Source organism: Podarcis filfolensis (assembly GCF_964270895.1).
Source record: "Podarcis filfolensis genome assembly, chromosome: 4".
In the NCBI taxonomy this organism is placed as follows: domain Eukaryota; kingdom Metazoa; phylum Chordata; class Lepidosauria; order Squamata; family Lacertidae; genus Podarcis; species Podarcis filfolensis.
This window is the reverse complement of record NC_139607.1, coordinates 26,511,570-26,536,483: the sequence shown is the minus strand read 5'-3', so window position 1 is coordinate 26,536,483 and position 24,914 is coordinate 26,511,570. Positions and strand designations below refer to the sequence as shown.

Genomic DNA, 24,914 nt, shown 5'->3' with positions numbered 1-24,914 from the left:
TCACGGGTGTAGCTGCCATCCTGTTGGAGAAGACTGAGAAAATCTGCTGGAGATTCAAGGGGAATTCACCTGTGACTCTTTCTAGAAATGGTTACCTATGAGATTGGGAGCTTTCCAGCAGACCCAGGCCTGGATCAAGGGAAACCATCTGCTGAACTTCATGCTATTCCTCCTCTGGTCAGATCTAATTCTAGAGGAATAGGCCAATGACTTCTCTTCTCATATTGGTCCTGGGTGATAATATATTTCCTTCCCACGATCCTCAATTCCTGCTATACCTCCTACTCATGCTTGCTTCTTCATTCACCTTCCATCAGCAGTAGATGTCTCTACTTGAAACTACCAGGTTAAGTGATAAGATTCACAATGGGGGTGACATCTGTCAATATCACACAAATGCTAGCAACAAAATTCCAGAAAGCTATTATTAATATTCTATCTGCAGCTGGCTAGCCACTACTGACATGCCTCTGAGCAAGTGAGCTCCAATACGACCTGCAGGTGGCATTTCCACGAAATATTAAGACAGTAACACAATCAGACAGCTCTTCTGACACATACAGAGAACGGCCCTTAAAGCAAAGTGTCCTTTTAAATATAGCTAATAGGAAATTCAGATAGAATGATAAATTAACTATAAAATGTAACATGGGAGTCTATTATTCTTATGGGTTCAACTGGCAGTGTTCGCACAGGGTAGTCCAATGCATGTCCTCAAGGCCTTTTTTAATGGGCCCTCAACAACATCTGGTGATCAGCCTTTGCGGTGCTGTTGCCTTCCGAAAGCAAGGTAAGTGAGGCACTGGGATTTGGGAAGGAGGCATGAGGTCTAGATGGGAAGGAGGTCTAGATGAGAAGGAGACATGAGGTCCTAGATTCCTCTCACCTCCTTCCCAAAGCCTTGTTAGCACGTTCCAACCTTTGGACAGGAGGTGGGAGGGATCTAGGACCCTGCCAGAGGTCACTCATCACAGATTAGACATGCACATTCCTGTGCCTTCCCTTGCTTCCTTTTCCTTTCCCTGGATTCCCAACTTTTGCTTGACCCTTTGACCGCACCCACCCACCTCTCATCCTTTTGATTTCTATTTGCTGCTCTGGACTTCTGCCTGACCTGACGATGTACCCAATCCTGACTTGTTTGATTTAATTAACTGATTTGAAGTCACCCAGCACTTCCCACTGACTGCTTGCAGGCCTGACCCCACAGGGTCCTGACACTGGGTTAAGAATGCTGTGATTATGATAGGAAGGGAAGAGACTGGAAGGTGTCGTTTGTCATTCAGCTGTTCACGCAGTGATAATTACAACTTGCCGCAGGTAAAGCAGCCTAGCGGCAAACTGTTCTTCTGGTCCTCTGGAAACTGCCCTGCTAGATATTTCTGAAAAATGTCTGTTATGACTGTGTATCATAAGAACAGATCAGCACCATCTTGTAAGACCACAGACTAGTGACAATTTGACTGCAAGCAAATTTTAATGGCGGGAAGCAACATCTACTTTTTATTATAGTTCCTTTCCGAGCAGCTGCTGGTAAACAAAGGTAGCTCAGGAAGCAAAAAATAAAATTGTTGGTGGAAAAAAGAAAAAGGAAGCTGACAGAGCAGAGTCAAAAGCATTAGGCAAATTATGCAAACACACACTCTACCTTTGAGGAGACTATTCTGTTATCCGGATACCTCTGTGGAATGTACGCTTCAGTGCCTGCAGGGGGTTCACGATGCCCAACATAAATAGTCCGATTGTCCACCCAATTCTCTTCTCCAGCACACTGTGGAAAAAAGAATGTGTCATTTTAGTTCAGTCTGTAGTTCTGCATAGACATGAGTCATACACTGAACTGGATAGCCCCGTCTCTTGGCATCAGTTGATCCTTCATTCTCTAATAGCTGTCAAAATCTTAACGCCCCCACCCCCCCAAAGTCTTTGCCTATCTTCTCCTGAGCGATACTTAGATGACACATAGGAGTGAGCTGTCAAAATCCTGCCTTTAATTGCCTTCAGCAAGTCCCTTACCCCTGGAGCAATAAAGGCAAACCCACACAATTCAAATCTGTTACTCTAAATGGCGAGTTTTATATTTTGTCCTCATATTACTCTAAGAAGAAAAGAAAAGGCATGCACACTGACACATCCCAGCTCTCTGAATACATATTGAGCATATTTCCCTAATCATGTGCACTGTAATCCAAGGAGCTATTTCAGGAGACTGCCAGGGCTTGCGCATATTTGGGTTTTCTCTGCAAACTGCAAAGCTGAGGGGCCACTTGTGCAGTTCTTCCAAGTTTTGAAGCTATGCGACAAATAGCTGCAGCACTGCTTCTAGAAAGAGGGGTTGGCTATGAAGCCCTGCTTACTTGGGGAGTGTAACACATTTATTTATTCAAAAGATTTATATGCTGCCTTTCTTGGGGGCGGGGGTGCAAACTCCTGCCATGGCAGATTACAAAAGATTATGAAAACCATAAAGTATGGATGGCGAACCCTAATATGAGGACAAAAGGTAGAAGGCCTTTATCTGAAATCTTCTAAAATACATATGTACAGAAGTATACATGATTCTACGCATTATTATTTTGGATGTATGGAATTAGTAGGACTTGTTAAGGAAAGAGTTGTTAAGACTTTATATTCAATTTATTTTAAATGGTGTTTTTTTAAAAGGAAGTTGTAATGGCCCTAGCCTCAAACTCTCGATTCAGAGGATGGGTTTAGTGACCAGGAAGAGGCTGGGACAGAGAGCAGTCCAGAATCAGAGGCAGAAGTGGAGGCTGGAGTGGAAGGGGGCCAAGAGGCAGCAATAAGTCAGGCTGGTAAGGAAGCCAGGCTCTCCCATTTCTGCTGTGACCAGCTCCTTTTCCCGCTGGTTTCCCAGAATGAGGCACAAGGCGAAGGAGCCTTAGGCTGCTGGGGAAGGAACCAGGAGAGGCAGGGACCTTCAGTCCTCGCGACTGTCTCATTGGGGCAAGACCTACTGGGAAGAGTTGTTGTGATCCCTAGGCCTGTGCTGTTTTGGTTTCTCTGAATAGTTAACTTCACTGACACTGGTGTTTTTTTATTGCTGACTCTGGCTCCTGACAGTCTTGTAGAGATTGCACCAGATGGGAAGCCATAGAAAGAAAAAGCACACCCCTTAAAGCCAGGTCCTTTAAGATTTCACATTTCTAAGAAAGAGGAGGGGAGAAGCGGCAGGCTGGAGGGAGGGCCTCATCCTGAAAACTCAGTCCATCTTCGTATGATTGAGTTGTTCAATTGGAGTTCTCCAAGGTGCTGTACCCACCATCCTGCCTTCTGGTGTGAACTGGTCAGAACAGAGGTAAGGGCAGGGTTCAGATCTTGTCAAACTCTCAATGATGTCATAGGGGACAATCATTAATGGCCAAAGAACACATTAGGAAAAATAGATGATTGTATAAGCCTGTTGAAATTTTTTTGCTAAAGACTTCATGTTCTGCAGTTTATCATAAGAATATAACAAAACATGAACGAAGAACGGTTTTTTTTTTGGGGGGGGGGGACAAAGTATTCCAAAATGCAGATTTAAGAAATTTACACCACATGCTCAAGAACAGAGAAGGCAACCTGTGCCTTGTTCAACAAAAGTAATACTGAATAACAAAAGCAGTCATGCATTATTAAAGGCATTATTCAACAGAACTTGATTCTTCTCATGAGGGTGCTACATAGTTTAGAGGACAGTAGAACAAAAAGGCTCTCTTATACTGCTTATTGCCAATAATCGATATAAAATATACTATATACGAACAGCTATTATGTCTACCAAAAAAACAACACCCCAAGACAGCACTCCCCGCCCCCCCATCAAACTACCACTCTGTATTAGATTTCCTTTGGACCATGACACTGATATCCCTGCAAGGAAAGGAAAAAGTACTGCAGCGAAGTAGGAAGAGCAGTGAAGTGTATCCACTGCTTTATATGCTATTACTTAAGCCCATTAAAAGGTACATCCAAGAAACCATAAATAAACCTAAGCATTATGAGTTTCTAATAATAACTTAAAGCTCAATGTACCGAAACCCTATTCCATTGGCACATCAATGATGAAGCATTACTTTTCTTGCTTCAGCCCTGTCAGCAAATGCAGAACCCAAAAACTGGTGGAAGATCCATTATGCTGTCTTTACTTCACATACCACAGACCACAGTATCCTCCTGGGGAGCCTATCCAAGTGGGTGGGGGTGAGGGACACTGCTTTGCCTTCAATGTGGGCACACTCAGGGTTCAATTATATCCCCCCCACACTGTTTAATATCTGTATGAAGCCGCTGAGTGGGGTCATCAGGAGTTTTGGAGTCTGTTGTCAGCAATATGCTGATGACACACAGCTCTATTTCCCTTTACATCTACAGGTATGGAAGTAGATGTCTGGCCTCGGTACTGGACTGGGTGAGAGCCAATCCAGTTAAGACTGAGACACTGTTAGTGGGTGGTTCCCTAGACTGGGTGGATGGAAGACTGCCTGCTCTTGAGGGGATTGCATTCCCTCTAAATGAGCTGGTACGCAGCTTGAGGGTGCTCCTGGACCCATTGCTGTCACTGGAGGCAAAGGTGGTATTGATGACATAGAGTGCCTTCTGTCAGCTTCAGCTGGTGGCCCAGCTATGCTGCTATCAAACAAGCATAGCCTCACTTCTGTGTCCTACGATCTGGTAATCTCTAGGTTAGATTACTTCAGTGTGTTATACATGGAGGTGCCTCTGAAGACGGTTCAGAAACTTCAGCTCAAGCAAAATTCGACGGTCAGGTTGCTCACCCTCGGAGGGCGACAACACGAGAATAGGCCTTTTCTGTGAGGGCTTTCCATTTGTGGAATGTTCTCTTCAAAGTACCGTAGTTTGCCAGGCGCCATCATTTCATGTCTTTAGGTGCCAGGTGAAAACATTCCTCTTTATCCAGGTCTTCAGCCATTAAACAACCTATGACCTTTTAAATGTGGTGGACCTGTTGTTATTATTTCTGAGATTGTTATATTGTTTATTATTATTATGCTATGTAAAATATGTTTTTAATATTGTATACTTCCTGGGACCTTTGGATAAAGAACGGTATACAAATTTAATAAATACAAAAGGTCATATTCAAGACTCCTAGCTTCATCAACTTTGAATGATGATTTAAATACAACTCTGTGTCTCAGTTTAAGGTCATGAAACTTTTAACATAATAGAAAACTTTTTAAAAATAAATTTAAAAATGGGGCGTGAAGTACTCACAAATAACTCAGTGAAGTATTCAGTTTTCTGAAGAATAATGTTTCTTTAAAAAGAAAAAGAAAATGCAAGCAATGGAATAACTACCCCATTATCCCATTCAAGGGGAAAAGCTACATTGATTTGCTGTAGCCCAAACAGGAAAAAATGGGGGCGGGGGGAGAGAAACCCTGTGATACCTTAAGGCTTTTGTGGCATAAACTTTAATGGGCAAGTCTACAAAATCTTATGGTACACTAAATTAGTTAACATTTAACCTCACTGGTGCTACAGCTGTCAGAATTCAAAGTCCACATTTGCATCCTCACAGGAAAACCTGTATATGGTAGGTTACAAGCATTGCCATTTTACATTCTGAGAAACAAGTCTGAGAAGTTTATAACAACTTGCTCAATGCATGAGCTAGGATGGGCGTTCAGGGCTCATACTCTGTCCCTTGACTCACAATTGTTTATCTGGCAAGGTACTAAAAAAACATTATTTAAAAAAGGAAACAAGCCTGAAGGGGCTCAAACAATTTTGCTTAGTTGCTTAACTTACATTAGGTCAAGAAATATCCCAGCTGTCCTCCAGATAAGACTGGCATAAAACCTCGCCTGTTAACATGAAAAGCCCATTTGTTTTTATCTTATGAATTTATCTTATGCCCATTTGCTTTTATCTTATGAATTGTTCTAGAAGTATTTCTAAGCTGGTGCTTTGATTCTTTTTGCTCTCTGCAGTAGATGGTATGGTGTCGGCTAAGTTTAGGTGATGAAATGGATGGGGTGGGGAAAGGGGCTAAATGACCATCAAAATACGGTACTGAGAGAAGAATGGCCAATGGCCTTAACTCTGCTGGGTTACTAAAAGTATGATCTTGTCATGCATTTGGAAGAGGATGGCGTGATGTGGAAAGATACAGGGAACAGGGAACTGCTGGTTCCCATATATAAAACCTTATGAGCAACACATATATGGAGTTTTCCATCAGATCATACAATGGTGCTGGGTGATAACGCCGAGGCCTGGTGCCTCCCCCCAACGCAGCATCGCCCAGAATTCATCACTCTGGTCTCCCATCACGCTGATATGACCCATGTCCAGGGACATGAGCACACGACAAGCAGAGTTCAAACAGAAGCTTAGCCTTGAGGAGTAACATCAAAACCTGCCAAGGAGTCCAGTTCGCTTTGCAAAGTATCTGAAGACGCAACAAAGCGAACTGGACTCCTTGGCAGGTTTTGAATAAACATTCACAAACTTTTTATTGATAATAATCAGCTAAATAGTTTGACGATCTATACAACTTTGTAACATGCAGAAAACAGCATTCTTAGAGAAACCAAAGACTGGAACTGAGGGAAGTTGGGGTGGGGTGGGGGTGGGGGTGGGGGAGGAAAAATGGGGTGGGGGAAACAAGGATGATATGTTTTTGGATAATATGTCTTGTTATAATTTTGAATAAAAAAAAGAGAGAGGAGTAACATCTAAGCCTAATTTATTGCAAATTAGATCAAACGTAACAGAACAAAGCAAAACATGGCTTCTCTTTTTGTCTTTCTTCCTTGGACAGAGAACTGCAAAAGCAAAAGCTATACAGAGCAGAAACAGCATACAGTGGTACCTCAGGTTAAGTACTTAATTCGTTCCGGAGGTCCGTTCTTAACCTGAAACTGTTCTTAACCTGAAGCACCACTTGAGCTAATGGGGCCTCCTGCTGCTGCCATGCCGCCAGAGCCCGATTTCTGTTCTTATCCTGAAGCACTATTTCTGGATTAGTGGAGTGTGTAACCTGAAGTGTATGTAACCTGAAGTGTATGTAACCCGAGGTACCACTGTATCTCACTTTCCTCTCACAAGACTCCAATAATCAGTGCTGGAATGTAAACAGACATGTGACATGTAACAATCCCACATATCTGCAGCACGGGAGGAATGGAATTCCCAACAGATGGGTCATCATATAATCAGCAGACCACACATGTGCAGAAGCAGGGAATGGCTCCTGCATGATTCTCAACCTGGTATCCAGCAGTCCTGTGGCTCTGCTACATGCATGCTGCATGCGCAGGCAATGCAAGCCCAGAGTCCAGCACTGGGCTGCGAGAACATCTCTTCCAGGTGGACTTAATGTCTGGAAACAGATTGAGGACCCAACTCCAACCATTGGCCATATAGGCTGGAGCTAATGGGTGTTGGGAGTGCAGCGTCATCTGGCTGGCCATTTGTTTCATCATTTCTGGTCTAGTCCTTAGGCACAGCTGGTGGTTTTGAACAACCATCAGACAATATTCCAAGGGATGAACGGATGGTGTTGGCTTCCCATCCTTCTCTATCTCCTCTCAGCCACTGAGATATGGTCTGAGAGCCTGAACCTGCCCTGTACCCAGCAATGCCTAGCATTCTCCCATCAGCCATGGCTGCAATGAGTGTGGGAGCTGAGCACCATGCCTCACCAAAACGGTCTCCCTTTTCCTGTGCCGGACAGGATCTCTTACAGTTGGTTTGTCTGGAATACCATATATGCACTAACAAAGAATTAACAAAGACTATAACCTTCAAAGTGCTAGCAGGGCCACTATCTATGCCTCACTAAAGTGAGCCAGTTATTATTATGCCATTTTCATCTCACACATCCATATGATACTGAAATATCACTCTTGTTCTCATCTGTCAGGATAATGTCGCACATTAGTGGGGGGGGTGCATTGCTGATTTTGCAAAGATCACATATCTTTGGCAATTTACAAAGCAGAATGCCTGATTTATGATTTTAAAAATTAATGGAAAGAAGATTTGCCTTAGTGCAATATTCGAATAGCTTGAATAGGCAAATCTTCTTCCCATTAATTTTTAAAATCATAAATCAGGCATTCTGCTTTGTAAATTGCCAAAAATATGTGATCAAGCTAATCAAATATCGGGTTAATTATGATTAAGATCTGAAAATGAGAGTATTTTCCCAAATTGTTAATAAGACCATAATAATTTTTAAAGAATATATCGAGAGTGTTCTGAATGCTTCACAATACAGCTTGAAAAGGTATCCCTGCATCATCTTACCGACTGGAGAACAGTAGCCTGACTATTGCCATACAATGAGTTCATGGCTTCAAACCAGAGAATTTCTGGCTCACAGCCACTATGCTAACAGATACCCTAGAAATCCAGCCTTTCACCAGCATAACCCTGCATTATACTGTTGAACATTTGCTCAAGGGGAGAGGGAAGAACATAGGCAGATGGTAAGCTGACTGAAAGCTGTGCCTGGCCTAGCTCTGAATGAACGTCTCTCGGTTTACTATTCAACGCGACCGGCACAAGGATATGCCATACATTGAGATACTCAGATATGAGATAACAACACTTGGCTTGCAGACATGATGGGAGTTCTGTAAAAATGCTGCAGAATTCTGACCTTGATGAAGCAATTATCGCTGCTTTTCAGATTGCACTTGAAACCGTGTTGTTCTGTCACTTCACAGAAATAGACCGGCAGCCCCTGCTCTTCTAAGCATCTAAAATCCGTACAGCCAATGTAGAAAATCACACATTGCCCTCGGTATGAATGCTACACCATTCCTCCCTCCTCTACATTTGTTCTCATCGGATTCATCTGCAACCAAAGAGAGCACACTCACTGCTTAAAAGCAGATGCAGCTCACTGTGTAGGAAACGAAGAGGCCTGTTTTGATTTAACGTTCAAAGAATGACATCTCATTTACCCATTAGGTGCTGCTGTCCTGTCTCGTCATGCTAGGCTTCTGATTGTTATAACTGTGAAGCTTACAGGCTAGCTGAGGATGGGAGACAATTGCGTCTCCAGGAGTCAGATCAGGTGAACTTAGGATCGATAACTATTCCTATAGCCATTCAAAATGTTCCCTATCCCTGTCACTACTTAGACAGAGAAAGGTACGTAGGGAATTTCAAATTATTTCATCTAATAGCCAAGTGGGGGTCCCCCTCGAGCCAGTGTCCCCCCTCCCTACAAGGCAACAAAAAGGGGACGCTCAGAAAAAGACGGAACTTTCTGCACAACTGGAGATTATGCAGGTGATGGTGGGGAACACAGTGGTTTCTCAATTCGCCACAAGAAGGGGACAAATGCCTCCTCCACTGCAAAATAGGGAGGCAGGAGACTGCACATTCAAGCTCCCAATATGCTGTTATGGAATCCTGGCAACATGACTGCAGAGCGCAGGCACTAACTCTGTCTGGTGACAGGACACTTAATTTTTGCTGACTCTACAGCCTAACAGCTGCCACTGGAGGAATGATAGCATGTGCCCTCTGCCCCCGATTTCTATTTATTTCCGGGATCCTTTATGCTTCTAGGGCAGAGTTTCTCATACTTGGGTCTCCAGCTGTTTTTGGACTACAAATCCTATCATCCCTAGCTAGCAGGACCAGTGGTCAGGGATGATGGGAACTGTAGTCCAAAAACAGCTGGAAGCCCAATTTTGGAAAACGTAGTTCTAAGGGATCCATCTCGCGAGGGGCACTGAACTGTCACAGGTGCGGGGAAGGGATTTACTAGAACCATACAACTGGTTCATCAAACTCAGAACTGTCTCCACTTACTGGCAAGGGCACTCTCAGAGTTTCAGGGAGGTGTTTTTCCCAGCTATAGCTGGAGATGTCAGGGGCTGAATCGGGGAATTTCTGCACACTCTGGAGCTGAGCTAGGGCCCTAGATCCTTAAAGAGTCATGGAGTGGAAAAATATTAAGGTCTCGACAGAAACGGGTACATACTGTGTGCACAGGGGTTAGTTACTGCTCAGGTTAGAACCGGCAAGTCTGTCACTTGAAAGGTTTAGCATCTAAGCTTTATAAAGCTATTCTGCTCTATTGCGAGATGGTAATGTTCCTTATCTTTTTTTTCTTCCCTGCCTTTTACGCCTCCCACCTTGCAACCCGTAATTGTTTGCTCCTGAACTTTTATATTTGCTTTCAGAGCAAAACCAACAATTGAATGAGAATTCTTACAAGCGTAGGTAACCGCAGCTCATTAAAGAAGTGCAACTAATTCAATGCTAGCTAGCTATTATATCATTTTGTAAAGGAAAAGAAAAGAAAAGAAACAACAGTTAAAGTGGTACCTCGGTTTAAGAACAGCCCTGTTTACGAACTATTTGATATACGAACTCCGTAAAACCGGAAGTAGTGTTCCGGTTAGTGAACTTTACCTCGGTCTACAAACGGAAGCTGAATGGCGGAAGGGCACTGGCGGTGGGAGGCCTCTAGGGAAAGTGCGCCTTGGTTTAAGAACGGTTTCAGTTTAAGAACAGACTTCCAGAACGAATTAAATTCGTAAACCGAGGTACCACTGTACTTCTGTTCTGTGTAAAAATAGGAAAGCAGATATTTGGAGAGTGTCTGTTGGAGAAGCCGAACAAACACTGAAATGTTTGAATTATTATATGCAATTAAAATAAAACTATGAGAGCTAATGCATTTTTTTGTAGTATCCATGGATTTTAACACCTAATATTAACAGTTCTAGGCATCTTAGATGACATAAATTCACATTGGTCATAATCTGCTTCTTTATATATGCTACAAATTAAAGGGTTGTAACAAAACTAACTTGCAACATGGAAAATTGCTGTTTTGGATTATTTTATGAAAATGACATAAAGGAAACCTTGTACTTGGTCGTCTTTGTGTTTTTAGCCACTTTTATGTCCAAAAGGCCATCAAACTAGTTTATAAGATAAAAGAATCAGAATCAAAAACACCATGTTTTTGCATCAATCATGCATCACATCCAGACAAGACTCCCTATGCAGTGCACCACAATATTTTTTCTAGGGATAAGGGAAAGAATCATCAAAATAACTTTTTAAGTAGCACAGCAGAATCATGCAGTCCAAGCATGCACGTTTTCAACATCACCTCAATAAACATATATCGTATTAGCCTCATACTATTCGACTGTCTTATATTTCCACTATGGCAGATTACTAGAAGCAAAGAAAGCGCTGGTGTTTGTTTCCCCTGGCAGAGAAGGAGAAGTTGCTGCCATGATATATCACTTGTCATCTTGAAGCCCAGCCAAGATACATGAGAATTCAGACTGGCATGAACAGGGCATGCGGAAGCCGTAACTATACATGAGACACATAATATTTGGCTGCTCTGTGTTTTTACTTAAATATAAAACGTGACTGCCGGGCTCCTCCTGCACTCAAAATTTAACAAAAGGTGAAACTGAAGTGTGTAAAAAGAGCATTTCTTGGAGCAAAACGAAAGATGCACAGCAGCAAGAAACTCAAATGTTTGCAGAGCTGATCACTGTAATAAATATTATACAAATGTTCATAGACACCTTCTCAAACATTACAGTGTTAGTGAAACACACACACTCACACCTAAATTAGTTTTTTTTATTTTATTTTAAGCAAAGTGTCATTCATCATGGTGGTTTGTGTACAGTGGTACCTCGAGTTAAGAACTTAATTTGTTCTGGAGGTCTGTTCTTAACCTGAGGTACCACTTTAGCCAATGGGGCCTCCTGCTGCTGCCGCACCGCAGCCAAGCGATTTCTGTTCTCATCCTGAAGCAAAGTTCTTAACCCGAGGTACTATTTCTGGGTTAGCGGAGTCTGTAAGCTGAAGCGTCTGTAACCCGAGGTACCACTGTATATCTAAGGAGAGCTGAAAAGTGGCAAGGGCCTTTGGGAAAGTGTGTTTCTTTTTGCTCTACATATTTCTGAAGTATCAGGAGTGAGAGGGAAGCTTTCCCATATTATAGCAGTGTCCCCAAGTACAGATCTTGAGAGGCCTACCTAGGCTCCCTTGCATCCTTGGCAAGGAGATGTAGCAGTGACTCTGAAGCCGGGAGAGACCACGGACCAGAAACTCAAAAAGTTTGCTTTTCGGCGTCTTTCATACTCTGCCAGTGACTTCCTCCACAGCCATTGCAGTTGGGTCTGTTTTGCTCTGCCTCCCCTTCTCCTCTTCCATCGGTCCATTGGCCTGAGCACATGGACGGGAGATCAGGTTCCTAGCCAGAGTGGAGAGGGGCAATTTTTGTGCCTCCATGGGCCTGCACCTTTGGCAGAGGCCAATCTAGCCAACCCCCTAGGTACGCCCCTGGAGCTCTTAACTTGTTTACTCAGAAATGAATGGCAATCATTCACTTACCTAAAAGGATGAGAGTAAATGGGTGCATGTAGGAGAAGACGTTGGGTGAAGATTAAGGTTGTTCCGTGCCCTTGGGGCCACTGAGAATGGAAAAGTTCTCTCTCTCTCTCTCTCTCTCTCTCCACACTTAGGTTCCCTTTCTGGGTCATGTGGAATGTGATGCAACATTGGGTACTGACTAGATGTAGCTAGAGAGGTACTGACATAGAAACCTGATAGACATGAAAGAAGAAAAATAGCACCATCTTCCATATACCTGAAGCAGGATCTGAACTCACTCCTTCGAGCGGGAAGCTGTACTCTGTGAGGTGCCATGCACACTGATCACGCTGCATAAGCAAGCAAACAACTCGAGTCTCCAAGTTACTTATGCTGCAGCATTCCTAACCACTGCTGTATGTTATCAGCGTTTATGGTTCTCCAAGAGAGAAAACTGCTATCTTCTGTCTCCGCAAACATCACTAGTCACAGAGCAGGTGAGACCAGAAGGAACAAATTAATATTTGCCTACTGTTCTGTCATGACATTGCTGCATAGCAACTGGTTTCTTCCATGCGTAGGTCCTAGGGGAGTCGTCCACACGTGGCAATGAGATTGGTTGGGGTAGCTGTGCTGTTGCTATGAGAATAACTTGTCACTAGTGGAGATTTCCTTATTGTCATTTCACTGTTGTTAGAGCTGAGCGGAACAGGGTACAGCTGAACCATCACAAGCAGAGCCAAAGTAACTACCACCAGGTTTATCTTATGCGTGTTTACAAAGGAGTAAGTTCCACTGGGATCGATAAAGCCATCTCTCAAGGAAGTGTGTGTAGGACTACAGCTTGTAATGGGACCATAGGGCTGAGTTGCCCTGTCGCTCTGACTCACTCTTTTTCTATGTATGCATTCTTGAAAATCCTCAGACCTCCATTGTGAGGATGGATTTAATTTGCATTTATTGCTCCGAAGGCATTCCACAGCTAAGTGGAGTCAGAGTACTTTGGTTTAAGCGAACCTTAGCCTCCCTGACTCTCTCGTGCAACTAAATAAGCTTAAATGTGAGTACTTTAGTTTAACTGGGTCGCTGATGAGCCTGCAAGTGCACATAACCATGGAAACCTGGAAAGTGATGTCTTCATGTTTCTCCAAAGTGAAATAGCTTGTGCCTCCAGGCTGTTTATCCCAAAGCCTGGGTTTTGTAATGTGTGATTCTTGGGAGAAGTCTCAGGCTAAATCTGCAACAGCATTTGACTTTTCTGGAGGTTTCCCTGCACTGAGGAGTAGAGAATTAATTATTCTGTCTTAGGTACAAAATCCACTGCACCACTTCACTCCCACAGTGGGAAACACTTGTCCCTTAGCATTACTATAGAAATATCCCTAACCCAGTATTAGCAGCACCATGGCAAAAAAACTGGAACTGGAGAGCACAGCATCTTCTGAAAATGGGTCTCCCCAAGGCAAAAACCTTTATTGACCAGCGCATGAAGGATATTGAGCAGCAGAATAATTTGGCCTATATTAAGAAATTTAGTGCTTGGTACGCTTATCTGCCCCCCTCCCACTTTGATTTTCGGGCACCTTATTTGTCTACCTTAACCATTCCAAAACTCAGACGGGCCTTTACACTGGCCAGACTAAATATGTTACCCTCAGCTGTTCTTGAAGGTAGATATCAAAAAATTTCATTTGAGAACCGGCTCTGCCCCTGTGGAGCTGGCTACGTAGAGACTGTGTCACACGTTCTCTTGTCTTGCTCCCTATATAAAGATCTCAGGGACGAGACCATCACGCCGCTCCCATCTGCCATCCTGGGCCGCTCTTGTGAAGCCAAATTGTTCTCACTCCTAGCCGACCAGAACAGCTCGACAACAGAGAAGGTTGCCAAATTTATCGAGAGAGCAATGAGACTGAGAGCTGCTATCTGAATGACATCAGTGTCGTCACCCGGATTCCTCGCCTAGGATCTTATTATTATTATCATTACGCTTTATTATTATTATTTTATTACCTCTGCCAAGTTTTAAGTGCTGAGATTATTAATTTATCTGTATCTCGTTATTATTATCTTTCTCCCTGTCCTGACCATCCCTTTCTTTCAATTTGGCTGGTCTATTCACTTAACCGACCTGGAACAATCTACCAGAGAAAAGGCCGCCGCCCATGGGACAGAGGGTCATGGATGAATGATAATCCAGCTTCTACCTAGGGTTTTAATAGGTTATAAGATTTTATGGTAACTATATTCGTAATGTATTTTTGTCGGTGTTTGTCCTTTGATGCTATGGCCTGTTGGCTACGCAAATAAAGTCTATTCATTCACTGGAACTGGAGAAATGGATGACTAGCTGCTGCCTGTTCTTCAACAATTCCAAGCAGCAGTCCCTTCCATTAGTTCCACAGAAGTCAATGGGGGAGTAAACTTGACTTGGCTATCTTAATATATTGGATATTGGTCTAATCAATATCACTCCTAAGGGGGCCAAGATTATGCAAAAGGTTTTTTTAAAAAACCTTGAAATGATGAAGACATTGCTTTACGCTATTTTACATGTCAAAATAAAAATTAAAAATAAATAAATAAGTAGTCCAGTAGCACCTTAGAGACCAACTAAGTTTGTTCTGGGTATAAGCTTTCGTTTGCATGCACACTTCTTCAGAAACACACGATACGCATGCAGATAAAAGCTTATACCCAGAACAAACTTAGTTGGTCTCTAAGGTGCTACTGGACAATTTTTTAATTTATTAATTTATTTCGACTGCGTCAGACCAACACGGCTGCCTAACTGAATCATTTTACATGTTTTCCTGTGGAAAAGATTAGAACGTGTGCAGCAATAAAGCTGCCAGCACATTTGCAAAGCTAAGCAGGGTCCAGTATGGGTTCAGACTGGATGGGAGAAGTCATGTTGAGATTCCTGCACTGCAGGGGTTGGACTATATTGCCCTTCCAACTCTACAATTCTATGATTCTATAATTAACACAATTATGGCTAAACAAAGAATGCTCACCTCACCACCACCATCTCTGAAGCAAACAATATTTCAGTAATCTTATAGGCTGTAGTCAACAGAGCACTGTGAGAACAATAGCACACTTTTATTGCAACAGCACCAGTTGTGCTTTTAGTTAATAGTTTAGGCATTTTGGTGGTGCGGTTTAGTGTAGTGGTTACAGTGTTGGTCTAGGACCAGGGTTCAAATCCCCGCTCAGCCAGGTCACTGGGTGACCTTGGGGGCCAGTCACTGCCTCTCAGCCTAACCTACCTCACAGGGTTTTGTGGGGATGAATTGGGGGGGGGGACCATATCCATCACCTTGAGCATCTTGAAGAAAAAAGTGGGATATGAACACGATAAAAATAATAATAAATAAACAACTGCTGAGGAACTAGTGAGAGTGGCTGCGGTCTGGGATTTGCTAAGAAAAGTAGAACAGGCTCCCTCAGAAGATGCTGGACTGTCCTTCCTTGGAGGTTTTTAAGCAGAGATTGGATGGCAGAGGTTGGATGGATGATTTAGCTGAGATTCCCGTACTGTAGAGTCTTCCAACTCTAAGATTCTATGCATACACTTGTTTGACCAGGGGCTAACAGGAAGGGGAGTAGGAAAGAATAATGTACTTAATCCCTTAGCCCGGATACACTGCTCTCGTGGCATAAGCATAGCAGAGAACAGGACTGAATTCTAAGCAACCACCAGTTTGTTTGTAAAATAAGGTATAACTGGCTTAGAATCATAGAACTGTAGAGTGGGAAGGGACCCCGAGGGTCATCTAGGCTTCTATGAGAAGGACAGAATGTAGTTATTTGTGCTACAATTTGAAGTAAATTGGAGGCAGCAGGGAGTGGTTTCTTAACATTTCCCTCTTGTATCATTTTTACACTGAAAATAATACATACACAGAGCTGGTTTGTATTTCTCCGAATACCTGGATCTTCTACCTGGCGGGCATAAAAGGAGGCTGGGGCAGGGGAGATAATTTTCAGTGGGAAAACAGCACAAAAGGAAAGTATTAAGACACACTGTCTCCCCACACACTGATCTTCAAATTGTAGCTTCAGTGTTGCATTGTGTGGAAGAGGAAGAAAGTCTCTCCCCCTGCCCCAAAATTAAGGGAATACATGTATTGTATTGCTCCATCTTCAGAAACTCCTTTGGTGTCCTGAATATCTATTGAATCTTATTTCCTTTTCAAAATAGCACAGTAAACATTGCACAATAAGTTATGTATAAAAAATATTATTTCAGAGGATAACAGCTTATCCCAATGATGCTCAAAGACCTCAAAGGGAACACTCAGCAAGATTATAAAAAGAAATGGAAATTGTTTCCCAAATGCACAACTTCACAGCTACTACGTGAAAATTAAAAGACTGGGACCTCAGCACATAATGCTGAGCAAAACCATGATTTGGTGTGAATGAGAAAAAAGTTCCCACAGCAAAGCCTGCAGCTGATGCTCTCCTCCCACAGTGATGCTGCACCACTCAGGGTTAAGTCATTGTTTCGAGTGAATTCGCATGCTCCTTCTATCTCTCAGGATCATTTCACAACCTATCCCCTAATTCCATAATTTCATCAACTCAATCTCCCACTGCTTCCTCACATATAATCAGCGTAATATAACTAGCCAGCAACTTACACATTCAGCTTTGCACACTTGGCAAAAAGATACAAATAAATAAAGAGTGTGGGCATCCACACACACACAAAAAGACTCTGGAAATCTCGCCCGCCATCACACCCAATGTGTTTTGCCTAGAGGCTTGTGAAACCATAGCTCTAACTTTTTCAAAGGCTACATGCAGACATTCGCAGGGAAACCAAAATGCTTGTTTACAAAGCTATTGTACTACCAACCTTACTGTATGCTTTTGAAACATGGACCACTTATAAACGCCATCTCCAACTCCTCGAAAGATTCCATCAACAGTGTCTCTGAAAATTTTTACACAGCACAGACAGGCAAACTATTATCAGTGTACTGGCAAGAAGCAAAGATCACCAGGTTGAAGCAATGATTTTTCAACATCAACCTCGTTGGACTGGTCATGTTGTGTGGATGCCTGATGATCGTGTTCCAAAGCAACTACTCTATTCCGAACTTAAAAATGGAAAGTGTAATGCTGGTGGTCAACAAAAGAGGTTTAAAAACTGTCTCAAGGCAAATCTAAAAAAAATGTAGTATAAGCACTGACAACTGGGAAACACTGGCCTGTGAGCGGTCCAGTTGGAGAACAGCCTTTACCAAAGGTGTCATGGGCTTTGAAGACACTCGAACTCAGGACACAAGGAAGAAACGTGCTAAGAGGAAGGCACGCTTGGCAAATCCACACAGTGATCAACTCCCACCCGGAAACCAATGTCCCCACTGTGGAAGGGCATGTGGATCCAGAATTGACCTCCACAGTCACTTACGGACTCATTGTTAAAACCGTGTTTATGGAAGACAATCTTACTCGGCTACGAGTGATCGCCAAAGAAGAAGAAGAAGCAGTGCAGTATTTAGCCAGGCTGCAAGGTCTGACCACCTCCTCTTCAAAATAGCAAATAAACAACTTTATGAAAGTGCAAGTAGGTAAACCAATATCAAGCCCAGCAGTGGGTTTAACCTTCGTGAAAGCCTGGTCAGAAGAAAGTCAGTATAGATATGGAAAAGGTCATCCAATCATGCAAATACCTTGAAAAATAATAAAATCACTCTTCTGGAAGGCTTTTTTTTTTTTTTTTAGAAGAGACTAACACAAGCATCTGGCTAAAAGGGTTTAGGTTCAGTTAATGCTAACTCATTGCAGGTACTTGAACAGGATTATTTTTGAAGTTTCTTGTGACCCATATCTTTTCATCACATACAGACAGCAACCCCATTAGGCTCCGATCTGCTTCATGAGCCAGGACTCTCACTTGAGGAGCTCGTGCAAATCCGAAAGAACAATGCGTCCCCTTGGTAAAAAGGACAAGGAAGCAAGACATGGGGAACAGCAATTTCGAATTGCAAAACTTTTACTTGCAGAACTTCTTTCGTATGAAACATGACGCCACACAAGTCTCAAATTTGAGACTCCTTAAAAAGGAGTGAAAGGCGGGATATCAAATCCAAACTCTTCTTCTTCTTCTTCTTCAAATTTAATAAGAAGTGTTATGCTGCGCCATAAGCAAGATTTGATTATCAGAAAGCCTGAAGCAACAGATAAATCAGAGCCAATTGAAGTTTGGGGGGGATGTCGGCATAGTGCTCTCTGATGAGTCCCCTCAAACACTGTGCGTCCATCTCCAGTAAACCCTGGTGAGCTTACCTGCCATGGGAAAGGGGAAGCAAAAATACAGCCCTGATGAACACTGGGCACCTTGGAACACACGTTTAAAACTTCCTATACAGTGGTACCTCGGGTTACAGATGCTTCAGGTTACAGACGCTTCAGGTTACAGACTCCGCTAACCCAGAAATATTACCTCATGTTAAGAACTTTGCTTCAGGATGAGAACAGAAATCGCGCGGTGGCAGCGGGAGGTCCCATTAGCTAAGGTGGTACCTCAAGTTAAGAGCAGTTTCAGGTTAAGAACGGACCTCCAGAACGAATTAAGTTCTTAACCAGAGATACCACTGTAATGCTCTGGAGCAGCCTTGACATAGTATCACACAGGGATACTGCAGAAAATTAATTTTTATTTATTTAACATCACTTATAGACCACTTAATTCTATATATGCAGCTTGCACAAAATAGTATGGCATTTTCATTAAAGATACCTATACAATCAACAAACCCTTAAAAACAAGCAGACATAATAAAATTAAAGATAAATAACATAATGATAAAAACTCCAGACTCATCAAAGTACAATACAGATAGATGAAAGAAAAAGAGTTTCATCGAGAAAGTTTCTACATGGTTAACCAAATACCCCATCACCAAAGTGGTGCTGCCTATGTTTTTATTTGCAATTTAAATCCAAAAGGTCAGTACTATAGAACCACTTTTTTAGTTGGGTGGTAAAAGAGACACGTCCTCGCCCAACTAGAAACGATGTACCAAAAATAAATTGAGGCAAATAATGTTATAAATTATCTACCTACTGGTAAAGAGAATAAAGGTTTGCATTTCAAGTACATTTGATAGCTGAAAGCCTCTGCTATGACCCTAGATCTAGGTAAGCAGAGATACTCTTGTGGAATTATTTTTCTTTCACGTTAATAAGCAGGGGGACGTATTTTATAATAGATTAATGCATTCTGCGCTGAGCTGAGCTTGATAGCAAATGCCATGGGGAAATTGTTTAAGTTGCTTCTGGGTGGGAAGATAAGGGCAATCACAACTGCCAGATGTCTCTGCTGTTCAGTGATACATTGAAAGGTTGCCTAACCTTTTCAAACCACAGCTTTCTATTCAACAAGAACAGTGCACAAGGTGGCGTGTACTACAGGGCTCTGATTTACTGCCAGGGGGTGTGCGAGAAGGGGGGAAAGGAGGCCATGATGGTTAACATTATCACTGCTTTATAAAGCAATAAGCTTCATGCAGGCCACGTGATATAGAATGTTCTGAAGTCATGAGATGCTGCTGTTCAGTTGTGGCTTTGTTCCATTAGGGAGACCACCTGAGAACCACTTGTAAGTCACTTCGTAAGTCTCTGTGAGGGTGGGGAGCCTGTGGTCTGCCAGGTGGTATTGGACTCCCATCAGCCCCAACCAGCAGGGGCAAGCACCAGGGGTGGTGGGAGTTGTCTACCAATAACATCTGGAGGGCAGCAGATTCTCCATCCTCCCTCGAAAGAACCTTCCCCCCCCCTTTTTGAGGGAATAAAAGGAGAAGCAGCAACTGGTGTGCAAACAGAAAACAGATAGCAGCTCAAGCTACGACATTTCTCTTTCCCACACACATTAGAGGGTCTCCTCAGGTACTTGGAAACTCTAAAAGTCCATATTCTGCATTACTTCCTTTGAACAAAAAAGGTGCCATGTTCAACCTATGACCTCTCTAGGTAATGATGGAGAACACCTGAAGAAACCTTGAAGAGCAGCTTCTAGTCAATGTAGATGATACTGAGCTAGATGGAGCAATGGCCTGACCCAAAGTAAGGCAGCTACCTATATTCTTAACCTTCTCAGAAAGTACACCCTAAGGGACAATAGACTGATGGTGCAGAATCAGCAAATGTCTCAGGAAGGGTCCCTAAGGTCTTCAGCAATTGGTACTGCACCCGACACAAGTTTATGAACTAGATGAAATCTATCTGAAAATAAGGATTTGAATAAAAACATAGGAAAGAGAAGAAGGCAGCGCTCTCCTGTGCTTCCTTGTATGGTAATAAAACTCCTCAATTAAATAACAAGCAGAAAGATCCTAAGTCACCATTATTACAGTATATAGCTCATGACTGTCCCCTCAAAACATAGAGTTGATCCATCATGGGATTTTTTCAGTGCTTAGCAAACAAGCACAATGCTTAGTAACAGGATTATGATATTACATTTGCTATAAATAGCCCAAAGCATGGGGAAGGGAAGCTGAACCTTGTGTTCCTACAGCCACACAGTAACAGACAATGTTAACAATGCTTTGGCTGTTGCGCATATAAGCATTTAATAATTGAATGGAACAAAGTTTCTGTATCCTTAAGTCAGTAACTATGAATATTGGGGACTTCAAAAATAAGAATCAGGCTGTTGCTTGAACATCTCCACAAGCCAAAATGACAGTAGATGCCGTCTTTGGAAATTATGTCTGTGTTTAATGCTCACCTGCCATAGCCAAAACAGTTGAAGGAGGGGGGACTTCCGGAGGCGGCGCGACCGGTAATGGCTGCCTTCTCCGAGTAAGGAGAAGGGAGCTCCGCTGTAAACGGGTCGTCCGCTACGGCGAAGCGGAGACCCATTCAGGAAAACCACAGGTGGCAGAAGCCTGTGGTCTCGGGACCCGGCGGGCGCCAGAAGCAGCCCCCAAAACGTTGAAGGGACCCCGTAAGGGGCTCCGGATCGCGGAGGGGGTAGCGGCGCTGTGGGTCGTTGCGCAAACAGCGAAGTGAAGCCGCATTGCTGTTGCCGGTCAGCGCTGTCCTTTCTTCCTGCAACTTTTCTGAACTTTGGAAACTACAACCCGTGAGTAAATTTGGACATTGAAAACTTTCTGAAACTTTTGTCAACTTTCTGAAACTTTTTGAGAACTTTATGAAACTTTTAAAACTTTTTTAAAAAAGTTGAAATCTGGCTGAAAACGGAGTGAGGATAAGCAGGAAGCCCATCTCCCGCTATACTGAACTTTAAGCAAAGAGCAGGAGGAGTGGAGACAAAAAGTTATGCGTTAACTAAATGCTGGCACCCTGTTAAAGCAGTTTTCTGAGTGAAAGACTTTGAGCTATTGACTTTTGCTGGTTATATTCGGGGTGCACTGATATCCTTCTTCTGTGGCACCAGTGGATTATAAAATAAATAAGAATCTCTGGTGCTGGAGCTGCCTGGATGAGCACCAGTTTGCAACTTTGGATACATTGAATTCAGATTTTGAAACATTCTGAGTTGGAACTGGATATTTTGAAACTGTTGCAGTCAAGGCACTGTAAGAAACACTGTTTTGCTTTAAGTTTTACTCTGCTAAAAATAATACATTGTGGAGGCGATAGACATGGATTTAAATTTATAAGTTTAACTTGGATTTGATCTTTTCCCTGAAGACGTATTAAGCTCCCTCTAGAGGATTTTGGACTTACAGCAGTGACTTTGTTTTACTTTCCCTTTCCCGGCCTCTGTTTGACTATTGCATCTGGGACTCTGCTTTCTCATGGGAACAACTTGGATTGACCTTGGATTACAGATAACTTTGGAATGAGTGGCGCAAGGAGAAGAGGAAGGACTAAACAAACAACTCTAACTTTATCTGCAGCCTCACAGCGTAGATCTTCTGTGCCGGCCTTGCCTTCCACTTTGCCTCCAGACATAGAGGCGGCCTCCCTAACACAGGCAGGGGAGGGTGAGACAGAGGAGCTGCACCTGGGAGATATGGCTTCAGGGACAAGTAGCTCTGTCTTGGAGAAAATTTTGGAGAAACTGGAGGCTCTGGACAAGAAGGCTGATTTGCATACAGCTAAAATTGAACAGAACACAGAAAGCTTGAATAAGCTGACTGGACAAGTTGCACAGAATGCCCAGTCTATTGGAGAATTAAAGGAGGCTGTAGGTGAAAATCGTAAACTGGCTGAAGATACTAGTCAAAGATTGGAAGAACTTGAGAAAGAAGTAAGACCACTCAGCAAACAAGTTGGAGAACATCAGATTTACTTTTTGATGACAGAACTGCGAAACAGGGAGACCAACTTGAGGATACGGTCAATACCAGAGGTGGAAGAAGATAATTTTATTGAATTTCTAACTAAGGAATTTGCCAAGTTTTGGAAGTTAGAGGAAAAAGACTTTAAAATTGTATCTGCTTTCAGGCTTGGCAGAGTCAGAAGGACAGAGAAGCCCAGAGATTGTTTGATAACACAAAACAGTTGAAGGAGATGGGGGAGGTGAATGTTGGGGGCTATTGGATTGGATCATAATCAGGCTCATTGTAAAGTCCCATTTGTTTTCTGGCCACACGTCCGAAAAAATATGTTTTCCCTCTCTGCAGTACACCTGCCTTGTAGCAAACTCACCAGTCCAGAGTGCAACCTTCACTGGTGATATGAGATACCAGAGACAAGTCCAGAATAAAGCATTTCAATGATGTTCCCAAGGGTGGAACTATCTATTATCTGTAGCCTCACAAGGGATAAAGGCCATGTTCATATTTAATGCCAAGCCAAGTTTTCTGGCTGATGTGTACTACCTGATTACTTTCACTTCGCTTCTCCCCTGGTGCAAGTGAGAGGCACAAGGATCAAGCGGTGTGTCCTTTGGTCCTGATTTCTGGCTTTGTTCTTTGACTCTGACCTTCTGGCACAGCTCCTCATTGCCGGATCACCTCAGACCACTGCCGAGAACTCAAGCCTGACATGTAGGCAAGCATAAGCAGCTGTGCAAGACTACATGCAAATAGGCCGTCACATGCAATAATTGCACTTAAATGTTACAGTTTGCATCTGTATGCCTGCATGGGCTTCTTTTTAACCTGTGGTCTGTGTTACATCTGTTTCAACCCTAATAAGTGATATTCCCTACAGGCAAACCTGTTCTTGCCCTCTGCAATCTTAATCCTGTCATAAGCTATTTCTGCAAGTGCCCACTGCTCACAAGCTAACAAGGCCTTCATGAAAAAAAGAAACATTTCCTTGAGGTCAAGCAAGCACATTCAGTTATGTTGAAGAAAGGGAAATTATTATTTGCTCCAAAGGTTCAGCATTAAAGAGAATGTCAGAAGAATTAAACACTGGTAAGTCTCCAAATGCAGTGTTAAAAATGCCATCAAACTGCTCACCAATGCAGCAGTTTACTATTCTGCAGATTTCAAGTATTTTACTTGGCTCCTTGTATCATATTCGCCAGTGGCCAGAGGAGGAATGACTGCTGGGAGGAGCACAGACAGAAGAAACACCATGGCGCACCTGTAGCAGCAAAATCTGCCCACCTGCAATAAAACATGTCTCTCCAATATCAGTCTCTACAGCCACAGAAGGAACTGTAACTCCAATAGTTTGACTCGAGCCCTGAAGGCACACTCTTCCACTGTCTCCCAAGACAGACAAATGCCAACAACAAGTGCCTGAGAAAGACATATTTATTTTATATCTATGAATTTCCGCTGCATTTACAATTTCCACTGCATAGACACCTCATGTGTCTACCCTTAGACATGCTTTATCAAAGTATTTTGAAAAATATTGGCCTTTACTTGCAACCCAGAAAGCATTATTTTTTACATCTATAAAGTCCTACCCCAAACTAATAATCACACATTCAGTTAATATGTAAATACTGCAGGAAGTAATTCCAAAGATGAGAGCCAGTGTGGTGTTGTGGTTAAGAGCGGTAGACTTGTAATCTGGTGAACCGGGTTTGCGTCTCCGCTCCTCCACATGTAGCTGCTGGGTGACCTTGGGCTAGTCACACTTCTCTGAAGTCTCTCAGCCCCACTCACCTCACAGAGTGTTTGTTGTGGGAGAGGAAGGGAAAGGAGAATGTTAGCCCCTTTGAGACTCCCTTGGGTAGTGATAAAGCAGGATATCAAATCCAAACTCTTCTTCTTCTTCACCAGCTTGGCCCACACACTGGTACCCATGCATGCAGCACACAAATCTGCAGGGACGAAACCTCGCACACATAGCAGTACATACAAAGACTTCCTCCTGCAGACATTTGCACTGAATGAGTGAACCCCAGGGATAGGGCAAGCCAGTATGTGCAATGTCTAGGGTTTGGCTAGTTGGCGCAGTTGCACTCCTTGTTATTGCCATCTGGAGGATAACTTTTGTTGTACAGCACAACAAAAGCAGGATAACGCGCGCGCGCACACCCAGAACATTTGTGGCATGAACATTTGAAGGATTTTAGTAGAAGGCTATATATAGGAGATGAACCTATTGCAAAGCAAGCTATATGACCGCTCCAAATCTCCTGCAGATGAAAATGGCATTGAAACCATCCT

General features: G+C 42.9%; 1 protein-coding gene across 5 annotated transcripts in view; it reads right to left on the bottom strand.

The window, feature by feature from the left end:
- Positions 1-24,914, bottom strand: part of ATP11A (ATPase phospholipid transporting 11A) — a 109,865-nt gene that overhangs the window by 52,460 nt on the left and 32,491 nt on the right. For all 5 annotated transcript variants that reach the window (XM_083610495.1, XM_083610493.1, XM_083610491.1 and 2 more), the window contains exon 2: positions 1,649-1,771. In XM_083610495.1, coding sequence (XP_083466621.1) covers positions 1,649-1,771 — 123 coding nt within the window. The remainder of the gene's footprint in view (positions 1-1,648; positions 1,772-24,914) is intronic.